A 20,089-nucleotide genomic window follows, 5' to 3' on the forward strand; every position below is an offset into this window, starting at 1 on the left:
AACGCCCTCCCATCAGATGTCAAAGAGAAAAACAGCTACCAGATTTTTAAAAGACATCGGAAGGCAGCCCTGTTTAGGGAGGCTTTTAATGTTTAATAGATTATTTTATTTCATTTTTCTGTTTAATAGATTATTTTATTTCATTTTTCTGTTGGAAGCTGCCCAGAGTGGCTGGGGAAACCCAGCCAGATGGGCGGGGTATAAATAATAAATTATTATTATTATTATTATTATTATTATTATTATTATTATTATTATGTGGAGAGTCTGTTCATGAGCTTAAAAGCGCTTAGTTTATCTTCTGTTTTGTTAATGCTGCTAATGTTGTTTTATAGATTATAAATGCTGTATCGAATTGTTAATCGGATAATGTGACATTTGCTTTAGCTTCTCCTTATTGCTTCGTTAACAGTGTTTTATAGATTGCAATTGTTTCAATGACAATTTGTTAGTTATTCTATATGGTTTAGGTTGCATTTGTGATCTTCTGTTATGTGCCGCTGTGTTACTGTTGTTTATTGTTTGCAAGCCGCTTTGGGATTCATTTGAATGAAAAATGGCATAGAAATGTAATAAATCAAAATCAAATGAAATTGCAAATGTCCGGCAGTGTTTTCCTGTACAATAAGGGACAGGAGGGGCAGGTTCCCCAACCTGGCACAAAGGGAAGGTCCCAGGGTGGGTTACAGCATTAAAACAGAATATTAGAAAATATGGAAAGCAATTTACAATCATAAAAATAAGATTGGTCCTAAATGCATATGTGTTCATTCATAATTTTCTCGGTGTGCTGCTTTTCAACAGGCAAAAAAAAAAAAAAGAAACTGCTAAAAGGGGCTTACAAAAAAAAAGAAACAAAGGACTACATTACAAGAAACAAAAGCAAAAAAAGGAATCAATTTCAAAATCAACCATCACAAGAATAGCTTCAGCTCAGGGGCTCATAACGATTTGCTTTCCAGAGCAATTATGTTATTGCAGCAACGGCTGCTATTGTGGGATGCAGGAAATTCAAGAACTTCTACAGAAGAGAGAGAATGAAGAAACCTAAAACAATCGCTCGGAAACTCCCTGTAATTACTTTAGTTTAATTTTCCAGAGAATTTACTCCACTGACCCAGAAGGCTCTTTGACCTACTGAGGTTTCTTGGGTGTGCTTAGCAATGCAACCAGGCAGAGGTTAAACACTTGCAACAGCAACATCAGAACCTTTGTACTTGCCAGCTACATGGCTGGCCAATTGACAGAGTGGAAGGTCAAGAATGTGGTGGAAATGTGAATAAACATCTATTATTATTATTATTATTATTATTATTATTATTATTATTATTCTCATCGGTGGCTTCTTACAGTCTCAAAGCGACTTGACAAAAAAAATGAAACGAAGTATATGGGGGGGAAAATTAAGAGGAGAGAAAAATTAAAGCGCCAACAATACAGTAAAATAAGGATCTAGTCCAGGGGTCAGCAACCTTTTTCAGCCATGGGCCAGTCCACCACGCCTCAGACCATGTGGTGGGCTGGACTATATTTTTTTTTGGGGGGGGGGGATGAATGAATTCCTATGCCCCACAAATAACCCAGAGATGAATTTTAAATAAAACAACACATTCTACTTATGTAAAAACACGCTGAGTCTGCGGGCCGGATTTAGAAGGTGATTGGGCCGCATCCGGCCCACGGGCCTTAGGTTGCCTACCCATGATCTAGTCCTAACCACCCGTCTAAAAGATGACCACCAGCACAGGAGGCAACATTATTAATTAACAAAAGACCTGGATAAACAGAAAAAAAAGCTTAGCCTGGTACCTAAAAGCTGCCAGAAATGGTGCTAGGTGTCTCCCTAGAAAGAACATTCTGTAGGCAAGGGGGCCAACACTGACAAGACCCTTCTTGCCTGACCAAGACCCGCGTTTTCCACAAGTGACAAAACACAGAGAAGGGATGTTTCATAAGCGGAGAGTCCAGTGGGCGCTTTGGGGTCAAATATAATATTACACCTGGACTTGCACATATTACACCTGTGGTGGACGCAGAGGAATGGTGGGAGGCACCAGCTGGGGAACCCCCAGGGGAAGAAGACTCAAGAGTCAGGGGAGTGGTGGTGGAACGACTGGACAATGATGGTCAGAGGGAGAAGAGGGGGCAGACTGGGAGGAGATGGTGTCGGAAGCTGAAGACGCAACAGGGTTCAGTGAGCAGGAAGAGGCTCTGGCAGAGAGCAGTCCAGAATCAGAGGCTGGAGAGGAAGGGGACCAGGAGACAGAGATGAGGCTGGCTGCTGAAGAACCCAGGGAGTCTTCCCCTCCTGCTGCAACCAGCTCCTCCCCTCCCCACTCATCTCCCAGAAAACACAGAGAAATGAAGAGGGCAGAGCAAAGAGAGACTAGACCAGGCATCCCTAGCTAACAGGACCAGTGGTCGGGGAAGATGGGAACTGTAGTCCAAAACATCTGGAGGGCCAAAGTTTGGGGATGCCTGGACTAGACGAAGGAGCTTGAGATTGCTTGAGGAAGGACCAGGGAGAGGAGGGGTCAGAGAGAGCAGTGGGAAGGCGGGGGACCTTCAGTCCTTGCAACAGCCTCGTTGGGGCCAGACCTACAGAGAAGAGTTGCTGTAATACTAGACCTGAGCTGTTCTGAATAAAGACCGGTGTTTTTGTTTATTGCTGACCTACTCCAGACTCCAGATCCTGTGCCGTTAAAAATCCGAACAGTGCAATGTAGTAGAAACGGGAACCTATTATGTAACAAATGAAAACACACCAATAGTCGTTTTTCAGAAGAAGCAGACCTCAAAAATTAGGACGCGTTATCACTAAAGCCTTAGCCCTTCTCAAAACAAAGGACAAGAGTTTCCAGAACGGTGCAAAGACGATACCGAAAAAGGAACCCCCCAAACTTTAAAAAAATGTCTGCTGTTACCCAGTCTTGCTCAAGGAATAACTCCTCTCAGAGAACCACCTGCAGGGTTTTTTCCCTTTGTGAGGAGCCAGGCCTCACCGCTGCTTCACTTTCCTGGTCACCTGTGCCTCACAATAGTGAGAAATGATCTGAACGAGGATCGCGCAGTTGATAAGGAGGAAGAGCAATCCTGCTAGCCAGATGAGCAAGAAAGTGTTTTGCCCTTTAAACTCCAGGAAATAGGCTGGCGCCAGCCACAGGCCCTGCCCAAGAAGCCACAGCAGGAGAAGCGTGGCGGCCCGCACCCAGGACATCCTCAAGCAAGGCAGCACAGGTGGAAGGAGGCAAAGGTACCAGAGGAAATACTGGGATGTGCACACTTTGTTGAAGCTCACAAACACTGCAGTGTGCAGGAAGCAGCAGAAGACAAGGTCCTGGTAATAAGCCAAGGAAATGGCCAGCAGCAGGAGGAGCTGCGGAAGGAATGCCGCAAGTCCGAGCGGAAAACTCCACTCGCTTTCTGCCGTCAGGTACAGCATGTAAAAGTAAGGCGAGAAGTTGTGGCGGATGTCTCTGCGCGTCAGGTGGTAGAGGTACGTGTGCTCCAGGAATTCCCAGCCGTAACGGAGGTAAAATGCGAGGCCCAGGGCTGCAAACGTGGAACCGGCCACCGTCCCGAAAATCAGGACGTCGCGACTGGACAACAGCCTTAAGAAAGGCCGCAGGCAGTCGCCCGCGAGAGAGAGCTTCCGCTTCGAAACGTTTGGCTGTCTTCGCTCGGAGTTCCCGCAGCTTTGCAAATGAAGGGCTAATGGCAACGCGTAGGTCGCCGGGTAAATCTTCATGTGCACGGAGAGGCCGTAAAGAACAGCCGCCGTCGCCAAGCGCCTCTTCCCCACATAGTACATGGTGCCAAGCACCAGGCTTGCGACGAGAGATTCTGCATTCCCCCGGCTGGACACGGTCATTGGCAGGGGATTGAGAAGCCAGAAGGCACAGCAGCCACAGGCCTCCCTGCCCCCCAGGCCTCTGAGCAGCAGGATCTCGTAGATGAGGTAGGCAGCAACCATATCCCCAGCAACAAAAAGGATCTTTCCATACAGATCAGTCAAGTGAACATTTGGGGTTAAGATCCAGGCCAGCAGCGGGGTGTAACGGTAAGTAGCTCTCAGGTAGGGAGATTTCCCTTCCGTGACGTACCTGGCGGCATCGGTGAAGACCTGATAGTCGACGTCTGTATATTTCACCAGCATCGTTCTGTCCTGATAAACTCCGTAGAAGACAAAAGCGAGCCTGATGGTGAAAGCAGCGCTGAATAGAAGTTCTTTCCTGAGGAATCCAGAAAGGATTCGTTTCCTTAATGTCTGTTGTGGCGCCATATTTGGGTCTCTTTGAGAGGGGGCGTTAAAACAAGAAGCAGATCCCACTGCTGGTCCAGACTTGGGCCATCCTTCGCGGCCGCTCCTGCCTTGCTGTCGACTTCTTCAGATGCAAATCAAATCAAAAGAGCTCTGCATAAGTAGCAAAAAAAAACCACCTGTTTAAGAGACAGTAAGAGGCAGAGAAAGGTCAGCTGTTACTGGCATTTTACAAGGGCTTTTTTATTTACCCAGTGCTGCAGGAACCCTCTGGCCTGCCGGCCATGCTACTTCGTTTATTAAATTTGCATCCCACCCAAAGGAGCCCAGAGTGGCACACATCAAAATGTCAAAACAATACAATTTAAAATAAGGTGGAAAGCCTACTAAAAGCAATTGAAAAAACCATTTTCAAACATTTGGAACCTCTAAGAACACTTAAAACATTGGCACGGGTTCAAAATTGGGCCACAAAGCAGATTTCTCCAGGTTGAGCAACATCACAGTTTTTAAGGAAGGGTGAAAAGCAAATTTAAAATAATAATAATACAAGCAGCTCCCCACTAGCACATGATCTACTTGTGTGTGATTGAGCACACCAGGGCGCCAGGGACCCAGAAGTGGAACCCAGAAGTGAGGAGCGCTGGGGAGATGCCTCGTCGCTCGCAAGGAGACCCTTTGGGCTCTGAGGACGATCCACTTCCCCTTCTGGCTTCTCTGTGTCTCCTGTGTGCGGAGTTGCATGCACAAGTGGGGAGTTGGCTGTACTATTAAAGCAGAAGCCTGGCTTTTGATTAGTGGAGCTTCCTTGTCTTGTTTTGTAAGCCACTTGGGAAACAGTCAGAAGCAGGGAAACTAGGAATCTGAGAGAACAGTATGCAATGCAATTTGACAGCTGGCGCTAAGCCGGTCTTGTCTTGCGAGCTGCTTGGGCAGGGATGCCATTTCCCCCAACCTTCTGTTACATGCAAGAACAGGTTGGGAAACCTCCGTCGCCCTGAGGGCCAGATTACTTAAGTGGAAACCTCTCGGAGGCTGTATTTCGACAGCGGGCAGGACCAGACGTGCAGAACCATAAACACAATCAGACACACATCTCCAACGTGTGACGTTAGAACATACATACATGAACACAGAGAGACAGAATAGGGCACGTTCCCAGCACACACAGACACACTCCTAACTCACACTTTTAGCTCAAAGAATCAGAGGCACCATTCTACATGCAACTTTAGAGCATGCATGCTCGCACACAGAATGAGGTACACATTCCAAACCCACACCTTTTGTGCGTGTGCACACACAGAAAAAAAATCAGACACACAGTTCTAACACACAGCCTGCACACAAAAGAGAAGACACATCCCTTGCGCGCGCACACTCCTAAATCATATTTAGCAAACACTCCCAAAGAGTCAGAGCCACACAATACGCAGAGAGGAGCATCTGCATGGAAGCAACAAACAGTAAAAGAACAGGAAAGACAGAGTATTGAATGGATTTGGGGGACGGGGCTGGGAATAAATTGGGAGGCGAGGCCCAGGGTGGGGTAGAGAGGAGGGTCTCCCCTTCCTCTTCTGCTGAAGGAGAAGGATCTGCTTGAGAATAACTAGAGGGCTAGTCCCTGCTGTTGGGAGCACAGAGTTGCAGCAGCAACAGTGACACATGGTGACATGGAGCAGAGAATCAGGAAGTGTTTTTTTTTGGGGGGGGGAACGGATGGCAAGGAAGGAAGGAGCGGGGGCTGTCACTGTGCAGAAGCAGATCGCGCGCCAACAATATCAGCAAACAATGATTAACAGAAATTCGCTCTTCACGAATTTACTAAACTTCTGCATTGGAGGTGGGGTGGCCACCTGTCATGGATGCTTTAGTTGAGATTCTTGCATTGCAGGGGGTTGGAATAGATTATTATTAGGGTCACTTCAAACTCTACAGTTCTATGGCTCTATGCAGGCAAAGCACGTGCTTCGCCACTGAGCTATGTGCATTGCATGTGCCCACGTGCCCACCTTTATATTAATGTGCATTTAGCCCGGATATGACCATTCCTTCAAGGAAGGAGAGGGAGCAGAAGTAATAATGGGGATGAATATTCGCCCCAGGGCGGCAGGTGCTCAAGCAGCGAGCAGGGCAGGAGTAGGACCTTTGCAGGAAAGGGTACCTGTGAGGGTGACTCCGCCGCGCAGGTTGCTCCGGGGAAGGAGGTCCGACCGCGAAGCTGCTTTGCAGCATTTGAAAAGCAAATCTCCTCGCCTCCAGGAAGCAGGCGCTACCGGGGGAAGCGCATGCGCAATTGCGGAACTGAAGCCCCAGCCTCTGCCCTTTCTCGTCCTGCTTCGCCTGGAGAGCGAGAGGGGAAGGGGAAGCGGGCAGGAGATGGGAAGTGAGGGCAGCGCCAGGGCTACACGTTGCCGCACGGCGCATGCTCGGCGCTGCGAAGGTAGGGTTTTTTATTCTTGGGTAGAAGGAACGTATTTTATGATTGCTGTTGTTATCAGTCGGTTTGGTTTGTCGCATTTCTATGCCGCTTTTCAGTCAGGCGACTCTCTAAGCGGCTTACGAGCAATAAATAGCAATACCGCAACAATAGTAGAGCATCGCAAATGCAACACAAACTATACGAAACAACAAATCATTCATAAAACAGTTGCAACCTATAAAACGCCATTAGCGAAGCAGCAGCTAAAAATAAGCAAAACACAATTACGGTAAAAGTCATCACATGTGATTAACAAATCAGGATGGCATTTATAACCTGTGAAATAATATTAACATAAAAAATAGCAGCTAAAAAGATAAGCATTGTTGTTATTGTTATTAGGCACGTGTTCTGTTGTTGCTTTAATTCACATATTGTAGGATCCTGCTCTGGTGTAGCAAACAGCCAAGTCAAGAACAGAAAAAGGTGGGCATGAATGCAGGGGGGGGGCACTCACCCACCTGCCCCATTTATTGCAGTGGCAGGTTGCCATTGTTGAGGCATAAACATGCAAGGAAGGTGCTCTTCTTCTTCTTTAGCAATCCCTCATAGCCGAGTAAGATTGTCTTCCATAAACACGGTTTTAACAATGGGTCCGTAAGTGACTGTGGAGGCCAATTCTGGATCCACACGTCCTTCCACAGTGGGGACATTGGTTTCCAGGCAAGAGTTGATCATGGTGTGGAATTACATGAATTTACGTTGTGGCCTTTGAATAAAGATTCCTACCTCCTGTTCAGGGAACAAAAACATCTCCTGTCCTGCACTTTTGACAAAGACTTATTTTTCCCTAATGTTCACCTGGCCACCCTAAGATTTCAGAAAAATCATGGAAGCCTTAGGTAGTCTGGGTGGTAACAGGGCTGTTTCTGACTCTACTGAAATGTTTTGACCAGTTACTTAACTTATAAATTGAAAGTGTTGCTTCTGTTGTAAAGGTAAAGGGACCCTTGACCATTAAGTCCAGTCACGGACGACTCTGGGGTTGCGGCGTTCATCTCGCTTTACTGGCCGAGGGAGCCAGCATTTTTCCACACACAGCTTCCGGGTCATGTGGCCAGCATGACTAAACAGCTTCTGGCAAACCAGAGCAGGGCATGGAAACGCCGTTTACCTTCCCACCAGAGCAGTACCTATTTATCTACTTGTACTCCGTGCTTTTGATCTGCTAGGTTGGCAGGAGCAGGGACCAAACAACGGGAGCTCACCCTGTCCCGGGGATTCGAACCACCGACCTTCCGATCAGCATAGCCCTAGGCTCTCTGGTTTAACCCACAGCGCCACCCGCGTCCCATCACTTCTGTTGTAGGGGTGGTTAATTAGAAACCTCTATGTGAGCAAGATAGGAGACAATTGAGCATGACTATATATATATATATGCCATGATTCGTTAGGGTAATACATTGTTAAGTAAATAATCATTTTTCCCAAGTATCTGAAAGCAATAAGATCATATGGCTTTGATCATGGGGTGATCCAAATATCCTCCATTTAAACAAATGAGACTTACAATTCTATATAGAATAGGTAAATAGAAATCTTAGTACGGTTCCTGCACATTTTTTGCCAAGTCCTGGGAGCCAATCTGTTCCATGGGTCTAGTAGTTTGACTCCAAATTCTGGGAAGTGCATTTCCCCATTAAGAAAGTTTTTTTGTTTCCATTACTTGCATTCTAACTGATAAAAAGTTATCATATTCCAGAAGGGGCATCCTGGTATTTCTGACTTATTCCCAGCCATATTTCCATGCTGATTGCCAAAATCACAGCTGAGACTTAGTTAGGAAAAGCATTTGGTTTTATTGAACTGAAGCAAAGAGATCTGAGTTATCTTTGAGAGAAAATAGCTTTCAGAAAACATCTTTTGACTCTGGCTTGCAGTACCAAAAAGGCAAATCTTCAATGTACAGTATTTATATCATATACAGAATACAATAAATTAATATCTACATGCAACATACATGAAAGTTACATACACACTGTAAAAATACAATATTTTTCAGCTTATTTTGTTTTTTAAAGTTTTTATACAGATTTTAATTTACATTTTTACACAATTTTTGTAAACTTTTTTTCCTTTATAAAAATCAGAGCACACCATACATCACCATTCACATCTGCACTTCAGCCTAGACATGTTGGCCACACAATGCTACAAAATCCTAACTTACACAGCCCCTTCATTTCTACCATGACATTGCTTTTACATTATTATACTACGGAGTAAATTTCTTCTTTTGCTCACTTTGCATATATTTGAAAATATTAAGTAAAGCAACCATAAAAATCTGTGCTTTAAAAGAAAAGAAAATGGCAAGCAATTAAGTGTCATTACAACCACTTTCATCAACTTCACATTTACCAACACTTCTGCATAATCAAATAGCCTTTCCGCTAACAGCTTTCACTTAAGCATGCAAACGTGTTATGATTAAGAAATTATTTATGACAATGTAAAATACTGGGAAAAAGCTACAGGAGTTAGTAGTAGTAAAAGGGAAAGTAGACTTTACACTGAATGTCAAAATTTCTAATTAATAGTTTGCTTTTTCACATTAACACTAAGGTTTTCTGAATACACTTCAGTTCCTATAATGGATAGGAAAGCCGACCCTTGAGAAGTTTTAACACTAAAATATACCTGGCACATTGAACCAGATTACCCTCTGGTTTTCACTTTAAAAGGGGACATTATTCATCCCTAAATAACGCAAGCATGTTCCTTATTTAATACTCTTCCTGAAATTCAACAAAGCTTTAAAAAAAGGAGAGAGAAACTCCTTTCTTAAAAAAGAATGCACAACTAAAGTTTTGGTTAAAAGTACTTCAGTCCAAACAGAAACAAGCATACACTTCTTTGCAACTCAGCCCATCCCAAAAATAGTTCCCCGTATTCAACCTCTAATTTCAGCAAGGCATTCAAGCACACATCAAGCTTTACAGCTCTCTTATAGCCTACTAACACACAGTGTGCACTTGTTCATGCTCCTCACTGGATAAAGACCTAAATCGTTGGTTGGATCAACCCTGCTACATTTGACTTTTGCCACAGTAAGTGGTGTGTATGTTTTGAGTACTGCATGAGACCTTGGTCAAGGTACAGAGGGTGCTTAGATCCTTGTTGCCTATAGTACTATAATGCATTAAAAGCTCAGTCTAGCACACGGAGTTGATTTTGGCTCGAGGTCAAAGAAGAAAGTGCTTTCCAGGTCACTTGATGGAGAACTGCTAAGACTTTCTTCTCCACAGCTCATATCTTCACAGGAGTCCTCACTAGGGGGTAAAATACAAAGAGTTATATACAGCTCACATAAGCAAAAAGTGCTTTAAACAAAGTGTTTTATAAAGCCCACCCCCAAATAGACACTGTTTATGAGGGTCTTTTTCAACTTTTGGGTTGCATTATTTGCATCATATTTCTTAGCAGCATCTGAGTGCTCATTTATTTTTAATTCCCTAGCAGTCGGCACTGCACTCAACTGCATTAAGAATAGATTCTGCTTTCATGGTGTGAGGCTTCTGTTAATGACATCATGTACAGAATCCCAAGTGCAAAATCAACAAGAACCTGACTCTGATTATCAGTTTCTCAAGTGATTAAAATGTTCATCACTGTCTACAATTTTAAACTAAGCAATGTCAGCTGCTATAATTCAAATAAGTTATTTCACTTTAGATAAGGTCAATCAAGGTCTGCACAGCTGCTTAACTGTCTTATCGCGCGTTGGTCTCGCATTTCATTACTGAGCATCCAACTCCTGGAGCCTCAAAGCTTAACTGGCCAATTCAAAATGCAGCATTGCTTTAAACAGCACAGAGTGCTTGTAGTCTCCTCAAAATATTTACTGTCAGAGAGACCCACATTATAGTACTCCAAAGAATCTGCAGTAAGTTATTAACATTTAATTCTTGAGCTTAACAAGTAATGAAAACATAGGCAAGATTGTACTACTGCTATTGCAGTAGTGATTTCCCACTTGCTTACAGAATCAATAGCCCTTCTACATGTAAAAGGAAGTGTGCTCTGAGGTATGATTCCTCCCCACAAATATATGTAAACACCCTCACAACTGATGCAATACAAGCTGTTTGGTTTTATGGGATCTGGAACCCACAAAGTTAGTAAATGTAGTACTAATATTTGAAATGCTAACAAACCAATACTACTTGGTTATCATCTAACCTTAAATTACACACGTGCCACAAAAGAAAGTTACCTTTAAATTTATTGAGCTGCCATTACTTAAAAGATGAGCAGATAAGTAGAGAACGCCCCATGGGATATACCTACCTCTCACTCTCATCAATACATCCAGCCTCTGGGATTGTGGGCAACTCAGGAACACTGTAGTAGCTGTTTTGAAGATTTTGAGCAGTACGCCTTGAAACAATCCAAACCAGTTTTTTATGGTCTGGCTTGCAACAGGCAGGAGACGAGTAATCCACTAAGCATTTTGAAACCAGCTCTCTCCAATAGAGCAAGTCACTGTCACTTATCTAAAAACAAGAGAAGACACTCATATTTATTTGTATTCATTCAAGAGACCTCTACTACAAATCTACTATGCCTGTAATCTCATCCACAATAACCCGAGTGTGGGGCTTGTGTTCAAAAAAAACCCAACTGGAATTGTAGTCTGAGGGATGTGCTGAAAAGCTCATCACCAGTATAGCTGGATGCCTAAACACACTGCAGTGTTTGCATTCTGAAACACTTTATGTGTGTCAGCTGAGCTCAACTTTCGCTTCTGGCCTAGTTCTCATACAGTTCCCCCAACATACTGTGCTAAGAACGGTAATTTAAAAGACCCCCACTTAGTCTCAATTGCAGATTCAGCCACACACCACATCTTCAAAGACTTTACATATAACTTTGAACACTTAACTGAAATTCCACCACTGGCACTGTGTGAGCTGATGAGGTACTGCAGTTAATGACAGTTTACAGAATGCTTGTGGTTGTAGATGAAGGATGTGCAATTTCATACTGCAACAAATGTCTCCTATATAGAATTATATGATGCTAGATGGGTAAAATCAGAATGTATTTCATTTATGAGTCCTTTTACTTCTGATACTTGCCTCTGCAAAGCTACTTCAAAGCTTTTCAGACATGTGACCTTCCCAATCTCCCTATATCATGCATTTGGAAACTAATTCCCATATTCAGAGGAGCACACTGTATTAGGATTGCTGGGTCCAAGTGATATAAAGCAAAAATGGTTGAATCTCTTACCTTTGAGTGCTTCTGAACATACAGAACCATCTCAAACAATTCAATGGATTTCAGAGCCTGCACTTCCAGGGAGAGAAGGCACAAGGCCAAGATGGATGGCTGAAAGTACACACACACACATTACTGGATTCCATTTTTTGCCTGTCAACTACCCACTTCAGGCTTACTTTTGCTTTAACTTAAAAAAAAATTACTCCCACCACCACCAACACATAAAAGCCATAGTACAGAGACAAGTAAATGATTGTTTTACATTTCACATTAATGATATAGTAATATTTCCTTTTTATCCCCAGGGATCATTCCAAAGTGTACCATGAGAAAGAGGTGGCAATGACAAATTAAGACTGATCTCATACCCACTACAAGAAGACAAACTACTGAGATTATAAAGCCAACTTAATACTCTTCATGCTGTTATCACTTTTGTATGTTTGCCAGCCTCTCCAATTTAATGGCCAAATATAATTGTGCCATTCATTATATTGCCCATACTCCTCCTATGCTTTGCTGTTATTTACTTACTTTTGCTTTTGAAAAGACTAGTCGGCAGTTGCAAGCTTTAAGTTGTGCTTCCAGTTTGTCAAGATTCAACAATTCTTTCCTATACAAGGGACAAGATTGGAAAATGTAAACCTTGGTTATCTAGCAGTGTGGCAGAGTTCAACTCAACTAAGATGCCTGCAGTGTTACTCAAAATGTAAGGCGGGTGCACTGATCCTGTTTCCCAGTCTACAACCCTCAATGCACCTGACCGCTCCCATTCATCTTGTAGAGACTACGGGCTCTCCAATCTTGGCTGGATTTCCTTATCTCACTGTGCATGAGCACATATTATTGGGAAACAATAACTGGAGCATCTGCAGCCACAGCAAGCAGGAAAGTACAGGCAGCGATGGGAGAGGGACGATCCAGAAGGCTAACAAACGGATGAGGGCTTCAAACTACCCACTGAACAACAGAGAATAAGACTGATCCCACACGTACCTTTCTGAGGTATGACAGAGTACAATAGTATGGTACAAGTGCAAAAAGGTTAAGGCAGTAGTAGCTTTGAAGTCAAAGTGCAGCTTTTCTGAGATTATTTTCTCCATCCGCTTCAGGTCGGACACAGTGCATTTGCATTGGCTAATCCGGATGACATCATGGAGGGATGGGATGTTGCATTCCTCTTCAACCACTCGAGCAGCCAGCTGGAAGCAACAGACTCCAATGCAGGACAAGTGCTTAGGTTTCACCTAGGGAGAAGGAAAAGAACGTTGGGAACAACTTGTAGCATGGATGGTAAGCTACCTAGCAGCAATGTGTAATGGGAAAATAATGAAAAAAGGTACTGAAAATCCATCCAGCATTGTATGGGTTGTACTGCATACCCTTATTGCCTAGATTGAACAATAAGACCCTTGTAGAAGAAAGCTGGCTCGTACTATAAAATAGCAGGACAAGGTTTAGTAAGTTCAGCCTGTAACAGTACTCCTGCTGGTAGTGGGCATTTACTACAAATTCAGCAGTATTATTCACTAGGTGTCATCTGGAATGGTGACATAGATTCAGATAACCTCACTAAGAAGTGTAATATGATTGCAATTTGGCTTTGGAGCAAAAAAAAGTGAGAGACGAAGACAGGGAACTGAAGAAGACAAGGAAAACATGGGAATGCTATTTTCTGCATCTGTCACACACACCTATAATAAGGCGTTATGTCCAAGTTTAACTCCCCAATTCTGCATGCAGCACTATGGAATCATCCTAGATTACCGTACTGTATTGCCTTAAAGTAAAAAACAAGTGTCAAAGGCTACAGAAACATATTATTATGTGCCAAAATTCATACAGCTGCTCCTTCTGGATGTACCTTCATGAGTGCCAAAAATCTGTCTAGGATGTTGACAGCCAAGACGAATGTCTCTGTGGCAAACCCAAAGAAGTTGGTTAGACTCCAGAGATCTTCAACTTTTGCATTCCTCAGTCTTGGACATAAGGCGTTTTCATTCTGTGTAGCAAGAATGAAAATGTTATATGTACAAACTCTGCACAGAAATGTCTTCAAAGCTGATCTATACATTCTGATGTGGTGTGAGAGCCAACCTCATGGTGACTGCAGGCAAATACTCCATAGTTAAGCTGTCCAGAAGCTAGAAGGCCCTTCCCCTCAACATGTCACTGATTCGCCAAACAGCTTGTCAATAACAGATTTTTGGGGGTGGGGAGTTCCATTGCACCACTGGAAGTCTTTGCACCAACAGGACAACTTCACTGGATACAACCCAAAATCTCTTTACAAAGAAACACAATATATAGAATGAAGTATGTGCCAATTTCTTTTCTTCTGAAACTAAGTTTGAAACTAAGTGGTACCTTTGTGGGGCGGGGGGAAATGAAATGCAGTTCAGAAGAAGTCCTGGTTTAATCTTGGACTACAAGCCACAAAATGAATATATACTGGTATATATTTTGCAGTTTGGCTATAATGTCATTTGAACAAAGCATGATAAATTCATCAAAGCAAGTGTACAAGGAAAGGAACAAGTGCACAGTGATCATTCTACATTGTGAGTGCTACATCTGATCAGGCCAACTGTATGTGATGTGATCTGAACACCCTATAGCACTTTTAATACCAGTACAGTGGTACCTTGGTTTACGAACTTAATCCATTCCGGAAGTCTGTTCTTAAACCAAGGTGTGCTTTCCCATAGCAGCGGGGGACTCAATTTACAAATGGAACACACTCAACAGGAAGCGAAACAAAGTTCACAAACCAAAACACCTACTTCTGGGTTTGCAGCGTACTTAGAATCATATAATCATAGAGTTGGAAGAGACCACAAGGGACATCCAGTCCAACCCCCTGCCAAGCAGGAAACACCATCAAAGCATTCTTGACATATGCCTGTCAAGCCTCTGCTTAAAGACCTCCAAAGGAGGAGACTCCACCACACTTCTTGGCAGCAAATTCCACTGTCGAACAGCTCTTACTGTCAGGAAGTTCTTCCTAATGTTTAGGTGGAATCTTCTTTTTTGTAGTTTGAATCCATTGCTCCATGTCCACTTCTCTGGAGCAGCAGAAAACAACCTTTCACCCTCCTCTGTATGGCATCCTTTAATATATTTGAACTTAATCAAAGTTGTTCATAAACTACCGTAAGCTGTTCTTAAACCAAGGTACCACTGTACTACAAGCTAGCCAGTGGGGTTAGAGTGCTGGACTAGGACCTGGAAGACCAAGTTCCAAATCCCCACTCAGTCATGAAGCTCACTGGGTGACCTAGAGCTAATAACTCAGAGAGTTGTTGTAAGGATAAAAGGGGAAGAAAGAGAATCAATAGTCCACCTTGCATGGAGAGAAGGTTGAATATATGTTTAATAAGCTACATGAAGAATAATCTATGATTTTGGTCATCTCCCTATCAAATCTCCCACATGCAACCGAAGCTCAATCATGTATATCATTAATTCCCAGACCCAGAGAAAAGCTTTTCCTCACCTCAACAGTGCACTCAATCAAGCTAAGCCCCTTTTCCCGAGGCTGGTATTTCCATTCTTGCTCCAAATGGATTTTCAGCTGCCTGAAGAGCCAACTGCTCATCTGTTCTTCAACTCCGATGTCCTTCATCTTAGAAAGTAGGGGAGGGGAGGAAGGAAAGACAGTATGAACATTCTCAGGAGGGAAAAATCACATCCATTTCAGAGGTTAAATGTGTGTTACAACAGCAACATAATCACCACTCAGAAGCAAATAATTAATGCTGTATTTTCAATTCACCCAACTTGTGTTGAGTCCATGGAGATAACAAGCCTTACAATTAAAAAGCCTTACAATTTGACAATGTCAGATGACACATTTTTCTGAACTGCCCACATGCCCATCTATCTAAAATGTTTACAATGTATCATACTAAAACCATGCAATGGGGGAGAGAAAAAATGTAACACTCCTCTCTCTCCAGCTGAAAACCTAGGCCTTTCACCCAGTGCTTGACTATGAGGCCAGTGCATAGGGAGTTGGGTGGGGGGTGGGGTGGAGCATAGCTGAATGCTGTCACGTACACACAGTGGAAGCAACTTCCGAATGACTGAAGGGGGCAGCAGCAGAACAGACATACAGACTCACCAGTAAGAAACATCATCAGGCTACAAAACTCTGAATATTTCTCCCCGGAAGCAGACCCACAATAATAAAGACAGCTTACAGTTGAGTAACCTGGCCTAATGATAGCAGGCTGCCCAAATGATAAGGCATTCTGATAAACTCTCCTGACCCCTTAAGCATATATGTCTGCAATTCTACCTGCTAATTTTTTTTTATTTTACCCATCTGGCTTTCCTGTGATCCCAATACAGTGGGAGCTTTGCAGTACAGTACCTTACTACCCTTTCCTTACAAAAGGTAAAGGGACCCCTGACCATTAGGTCCAGTCGTGATTGACTCTGGGTTGCAGCGCTCATCTCGCGTTATTGGCAGAGGGAGCCGGCGTACAGCTTCCAGGTCATGTGGCCACCATGACAAAGCCGCTTCTGGCAAACCAGAGCAGCACACGGAAACACCATTCACCTTCCCGCTGTAGCGGTACCTATTTATCTACTTGCACTTTGACGTGCTTTCGAACTGCTAGGTTGGCGCGGGGATTCGAACTGCCGACCTTCTGATCGGCAAGCCCTAGGCTCTGTGGTTTAATCCACCCTACCCTTTCCTTATTAGGTTTCAAATTAATTTGTTTGTTTCTAGTCCTTAGACCGTTACAAAAGAAAAAACAACAATTTAAATTCCTTATAGGTAATCTGTCAAGCACACACCCACCCAATCACTCACTTTGAGTCAGCCTGTTTTCAATTCCACCCTAAGCAAAGGGATCTTTGTTCAACCTCGAAACAACAACAGAAATCTGGGGAGCAGAGATGAGTGGGTGGTGGCAGGGAGGGAGGGAGAACTACCTGTATCAAAACATTGGTCCCAAGGCCTAGATCATCTGTTGCCATCCTCAGCCAAACCCTCACACACAAAACTTGTGAAACACATAAAGGATTTCACTACCAACCAACAGCTTGGGGGTCTGGTTAAGAAAATGCCCTTTAGACATAAACTGAAAATGATTCCTCTGCACTATCTGCATCTAGCACAAGAGCACCCCAAAACACAAGAGATCCCTTTTAACTGCTCTCCCTTTCAATCCTCTTTGCTGGATGTGAAACCAGCCAAAACCTCCTTCAGTTCTCATTTTTTGCCCTACTTCTCTATTTCTATTCAGCTTTTTTCCCCTTGAAAGCCCCACCTGCAGAACTGCCACAGACATTCCCCTCAAATACACATCCCAACCTCATCCTGCTTATCCCACATGCAACCATTTCCTCCTTTCTGGGGAACTTACATGGGGCCTTCCCCCAACCCATGACACACTTGTCCAGCTCTACGTGCCTCCTCCCAGCTATCAAAGCCTGGACAGTTATTGCAAAATACTTTCTAGTGTCCTCTGTTCACCTCCAAATAGCCTTAGTGACGAGTTCAAGCAAACTCTTTCCAAACACACAGCAATAGGGTTTGGCTCCATTCCCACAGATCCCTTGCAACCCATACTATCAAGAGTCTCTCCAAGCCAGCAGTCCTACCTGAGGTTCAGGGGGGGCTCTGCCCTCCCAATTACCAATCGCTTTCCATTACCCAAAAATCCTTTCACCCCACAGGCCACCTCACCCTCTTAAGCAAAGTTACACCCCTGTCAGCCTCCCCCAACCCTTTCTAAAACTTACGTTTCCCATTAAAACTCTTCCGGGATCTGTGGCAGACAAAAGCTTTCAATGGGGCTCGCCTCTCATGAGCCTTGTCTCCTCACAAACACCCCCCCCCCAAAAAAAATCACTCCGCTCCACACCCTATCAGCTCCTCCCCTTCATATGGATATTACTGGCTTGCCTTATTTTGCACCAAGGCTTACTAGACTGAATGAGCAGCAGGCAGAGGGGTACAAATAATTGTAATAAGTAAATAAACAATTGGTTCAACTCTCTTAAAATCTGTTTTTCACAGGACACCCACAACGCCCCTTCAAAATCACCCTTCCCTCTCCCAGCACAGATTTAACTTTGTAAATTAGAGAGTAGCTCACATAGCAACAAAGAAAGCAAACCGTAAACACACAAATCCCCCCCCCACAGTAGGACACATTAAATAAAAATGTATCTCCGAAAAAGCTGCATCCTCCACCCCACCCCCCTCAATACAGTAGTACTGTACTGTTTTAAGAAACTGATGAGGACAAGGGTGCACAAAAAGGCCTTTGGCCAATTATTTCCTCTTCCTGGCATTCTGACTTTTTCTTCCACTACTTGCTTTTGCAATTGTTTTCATGGCCCTGCCTTTTTCTTCCTTTTTTGGGGGGACGGGACGGACGACGACTAATACTTTGATTAATATGAACTGCCTATATGATATAGAATCTGAAACTATCACCAGACATAAATACATAGCCTGTTAAGTCTTTTTCGTGTCTTTTCATGTACTTAAAAAAAACCACCCTAAAAATAAACACAATCGATAGATCGGGGGTGTAATGCACAATCACCCCGAACGTACTATCAAAATAGGCAGGACACAGAAGCTTTTAAACGTTTGTTGGGGAGGGGGTTCTTTTTGGTAAATACCCAGACTTGTTCTAATGATATATATTTCGTGGGTTTCGGGGAGCACTCCTTGCTCAGCCGATTTTCGGAATATGAAGCAGTTTATAGGGACGCTTTTAAAGGAAGAAAGCGATGCTTCAAAAGGCTTAACACCCCCCCTTTTACATCTCTCGGCTGGACATACCTCTCCTCAGGGGCGCCGCTTCTTGTCTTCTCGGGACCCCGGAAGGGACGGAGGAGGGAGGCCGGGGGCTGGAGCGATGGAAGGCGGCCGGCGGTTGTCCTCTCAGCCGCCCCCGCCAGCGGCGGCGACAACAGCAGCGAACGGCCGAGGCGCCCGTCTTCACTGACCCATCCAGCCGCCCTCCGCCCACTCCAAGCCCCGACCTTCCCCCGTCCTTCCCGGCCCGGCGTCAGCGTGAAAGCTGCAACGACACCATCGCCTCCCGCTCCCCAAGCCCCGGAGACCTCCGTGGGGCAGCCGAGCCGGAGGCGCCTCAGTCAGACCCACATCAAAATGGAGTCCGCTCGCAAGAGAGCCGAGAAGACCCGGGCCCCGCCCCTCTTTCCATCACGTGACCGTCCGCCCCGCTCTCCTCCTTGTTTTGTTTCTCTCGAGTTGCTTTGGGCGGAAGGATTCGTAGCCGCGGCGGCGATACGGTCCCTGTAGAAGGAGGGGGAGGGGGCACCGACGGCAAAAGATAAACCCTCTCGTTTTCTCATTTTCCGCCCGCCCCCCCTAATGGAATACCTCATCGAACACCAGTAGCGATTTGGGGAACGGCGGGAATGCTTCCTACAACCGCGCAAATGATTGCCTTTTTGCTTTTCCTTTGGCTCTGAAACGAGAGGCGGAAGGACACTCCATGTCTTGGGACGTATCGCTCCTTTTAAAGGGACAAAGGTGGGGGTGGGAGGAAAACCTTAGTTTTGAAAAGTCCGCCCAAAAGACTGCTTGCTGATTGGTCGGCGGCTGCAGAACGGTGATTGGACGCGGGGGCGGGCCTCTTTTTTTGTTTTTGCGCCGGCCATCCTGGTCTCGAATGTTTTGTGGTTCAGAGAAGTTGACTGGTGGGAGGTGACGGCAGTTCGCTGTCAAGATCAGCCAATGAGGAGAGAGACCTTTGGCCTCTCCCTCCCTCGGGGTTCTTTTTTGTTTTCCTCCTCCAGCTGATTCTACGGCGAGACGGAGGATGACGTGGGGGAGGGGAGAGAAGCGCTCTGCTGCCCCAACTGCCATTTCCCAACTGTCATTTTTTGGGGGTGGGGGCTGGGCAGAAGAAAATGGAGGGGCGCAGCTTCACCTCTTGCTCAGCTGCAGCCTTTTCAGAGTCAAGGTCTCCAGAGGGCATTCTTCAACCCCAAACATTGTTTGTTTGTTTGTTTAAATTGTACCAAGGTCTCCAGAGGTGAACTCCCAACTCCATTTATATTTGTTTTTGTAAAAATAGTGTGTGGGGGGAGAACCTCAGTGGTTTACAAAGACAGAAAAA

The 20,089-nt window shown here is 44.5% G+C and overlaps 2 protein-coding genes across 6 annotated transcripts; both read right to left on the reverse strand.

Annotated features, from left to right (window-relative positions):
* Window positions 1-683: 683 nt before the first annotated feature.
* Window positions 684-6,606, reverse strand: PIGM (phosphatidylinositol glycan anchor biosynthesis class M). Of its 2 annotated transcripts, none has more exons than XM_088660633.1 (2): window positions 6,426-6,606; window positions 684-4,440 (listed from the first exon to the last, which is right to left on the reverse strand). In XM_088660633.1, the coding sequence occupies exon 2, from the start codon at window positions 4,280-4,282 to the stop codon at window positions 2,999-3,001; it is 1,284 nt and encodes a 427-aa protein (XP_088516759.1). In that variant the 5' UTR covers window positions 4,283-4,440; window positions 6,426-6,606; the 3' UTR covers window positions 684-2,998. The 2 variants fall into 2 exon arrangements, with proteins under 2 accessions (XP_088516759.1, XP_034968708.3); XM_035112817.3 differs by having other exon boundaries at window positions 684-4,414; window positions 6,426-6,559.
* A 1,916-nt stretch (window positions 6,607-8,522) lies between these two features.
* CCNG2 (cyclin G2) lies at window positions 8,523-19,110 on the reverse strand. Of its 4 annotated transcripts, none has more exons than XM_035112818.3 (8): window positions 18,781-19,110; window positions 15,466-15,594; window positions 13,834-13,971; window positions 12,966-13,216; window positions 12,504-12,582; window positions 11,979-12,077; window positions 11,034-11,239; window positions 8,523-10,015 (listed from the first exon to the last, which is right to left on the reverse strand). In XM_035112818.3, exons 2-8 carry the CDS (start codon window positions 15,592-15,594, stop codon window positions 9,886-9,888), a joined length of 1,032 nt encoding a protein of 343 aa, XP_034968709.2. In that variant the 5' UTR covers window positions 18,781-19,110; the 3' UTR covers window positions 8,523-9,885. The 4 variants fall into 4 exon arrangements, with proteins under 4 accessions (XP_034968709.2, XP_088516775.1, XP_088516777.1 ...); XM_088660649.1 differs by lacking the exon at window positions 18,781-19,110 and adding an exon at window positions 17,727-17,824; XM_088660651.1 differs by lacking the exon at window positions 13,834-13,971.
* Window positions 19,111-20,089: the final 979 nt, after the last annotated feature.

Source organism: Zootoca vivipara, chromosome Z1, assembly GCF_965207765.1.
Source record: "Zootoca vivipara chromosome Z1, rZooViv2.hap1.1, whole genome shotgun sequence".
NCBI classification, from domain to species: Eukaryota; Metazoa; Chordata; class Lepidosauria; order Squamata; family Lacertidae; genus Zootoca; species Zootoca vivipara.

What these genes read in the sequence shown, in the direction of transcription:
- PIGM (XM_088660633.1), bottom strand. Translation starts at nt 4,282, where the DNA reads ATGGCGCCACAACAGACATTAAGGAAACGAATCCTTTCTGGATTCCTC.
- CCNG2 (XM_088660649.1), bottom strand. An exon ending in ATGTTCAGAAGCACTCAAAG is followed by an intron (nt 11,240 to 11,978) that starts GTAAGAGATTCA and finishes TCTTGTTTTTAG; the next exon opens with ATAAGTGACAGTGACTTGCT. An exon ending in TGTATTGATGAGAGTGAGAG is followed by an intron (nt 10,016 to 11,033) that starts GTAGGTATATCC and finishes TTTACCCCCTAG; the next exon opens with TGAGGACTCCTGTGAAGATA.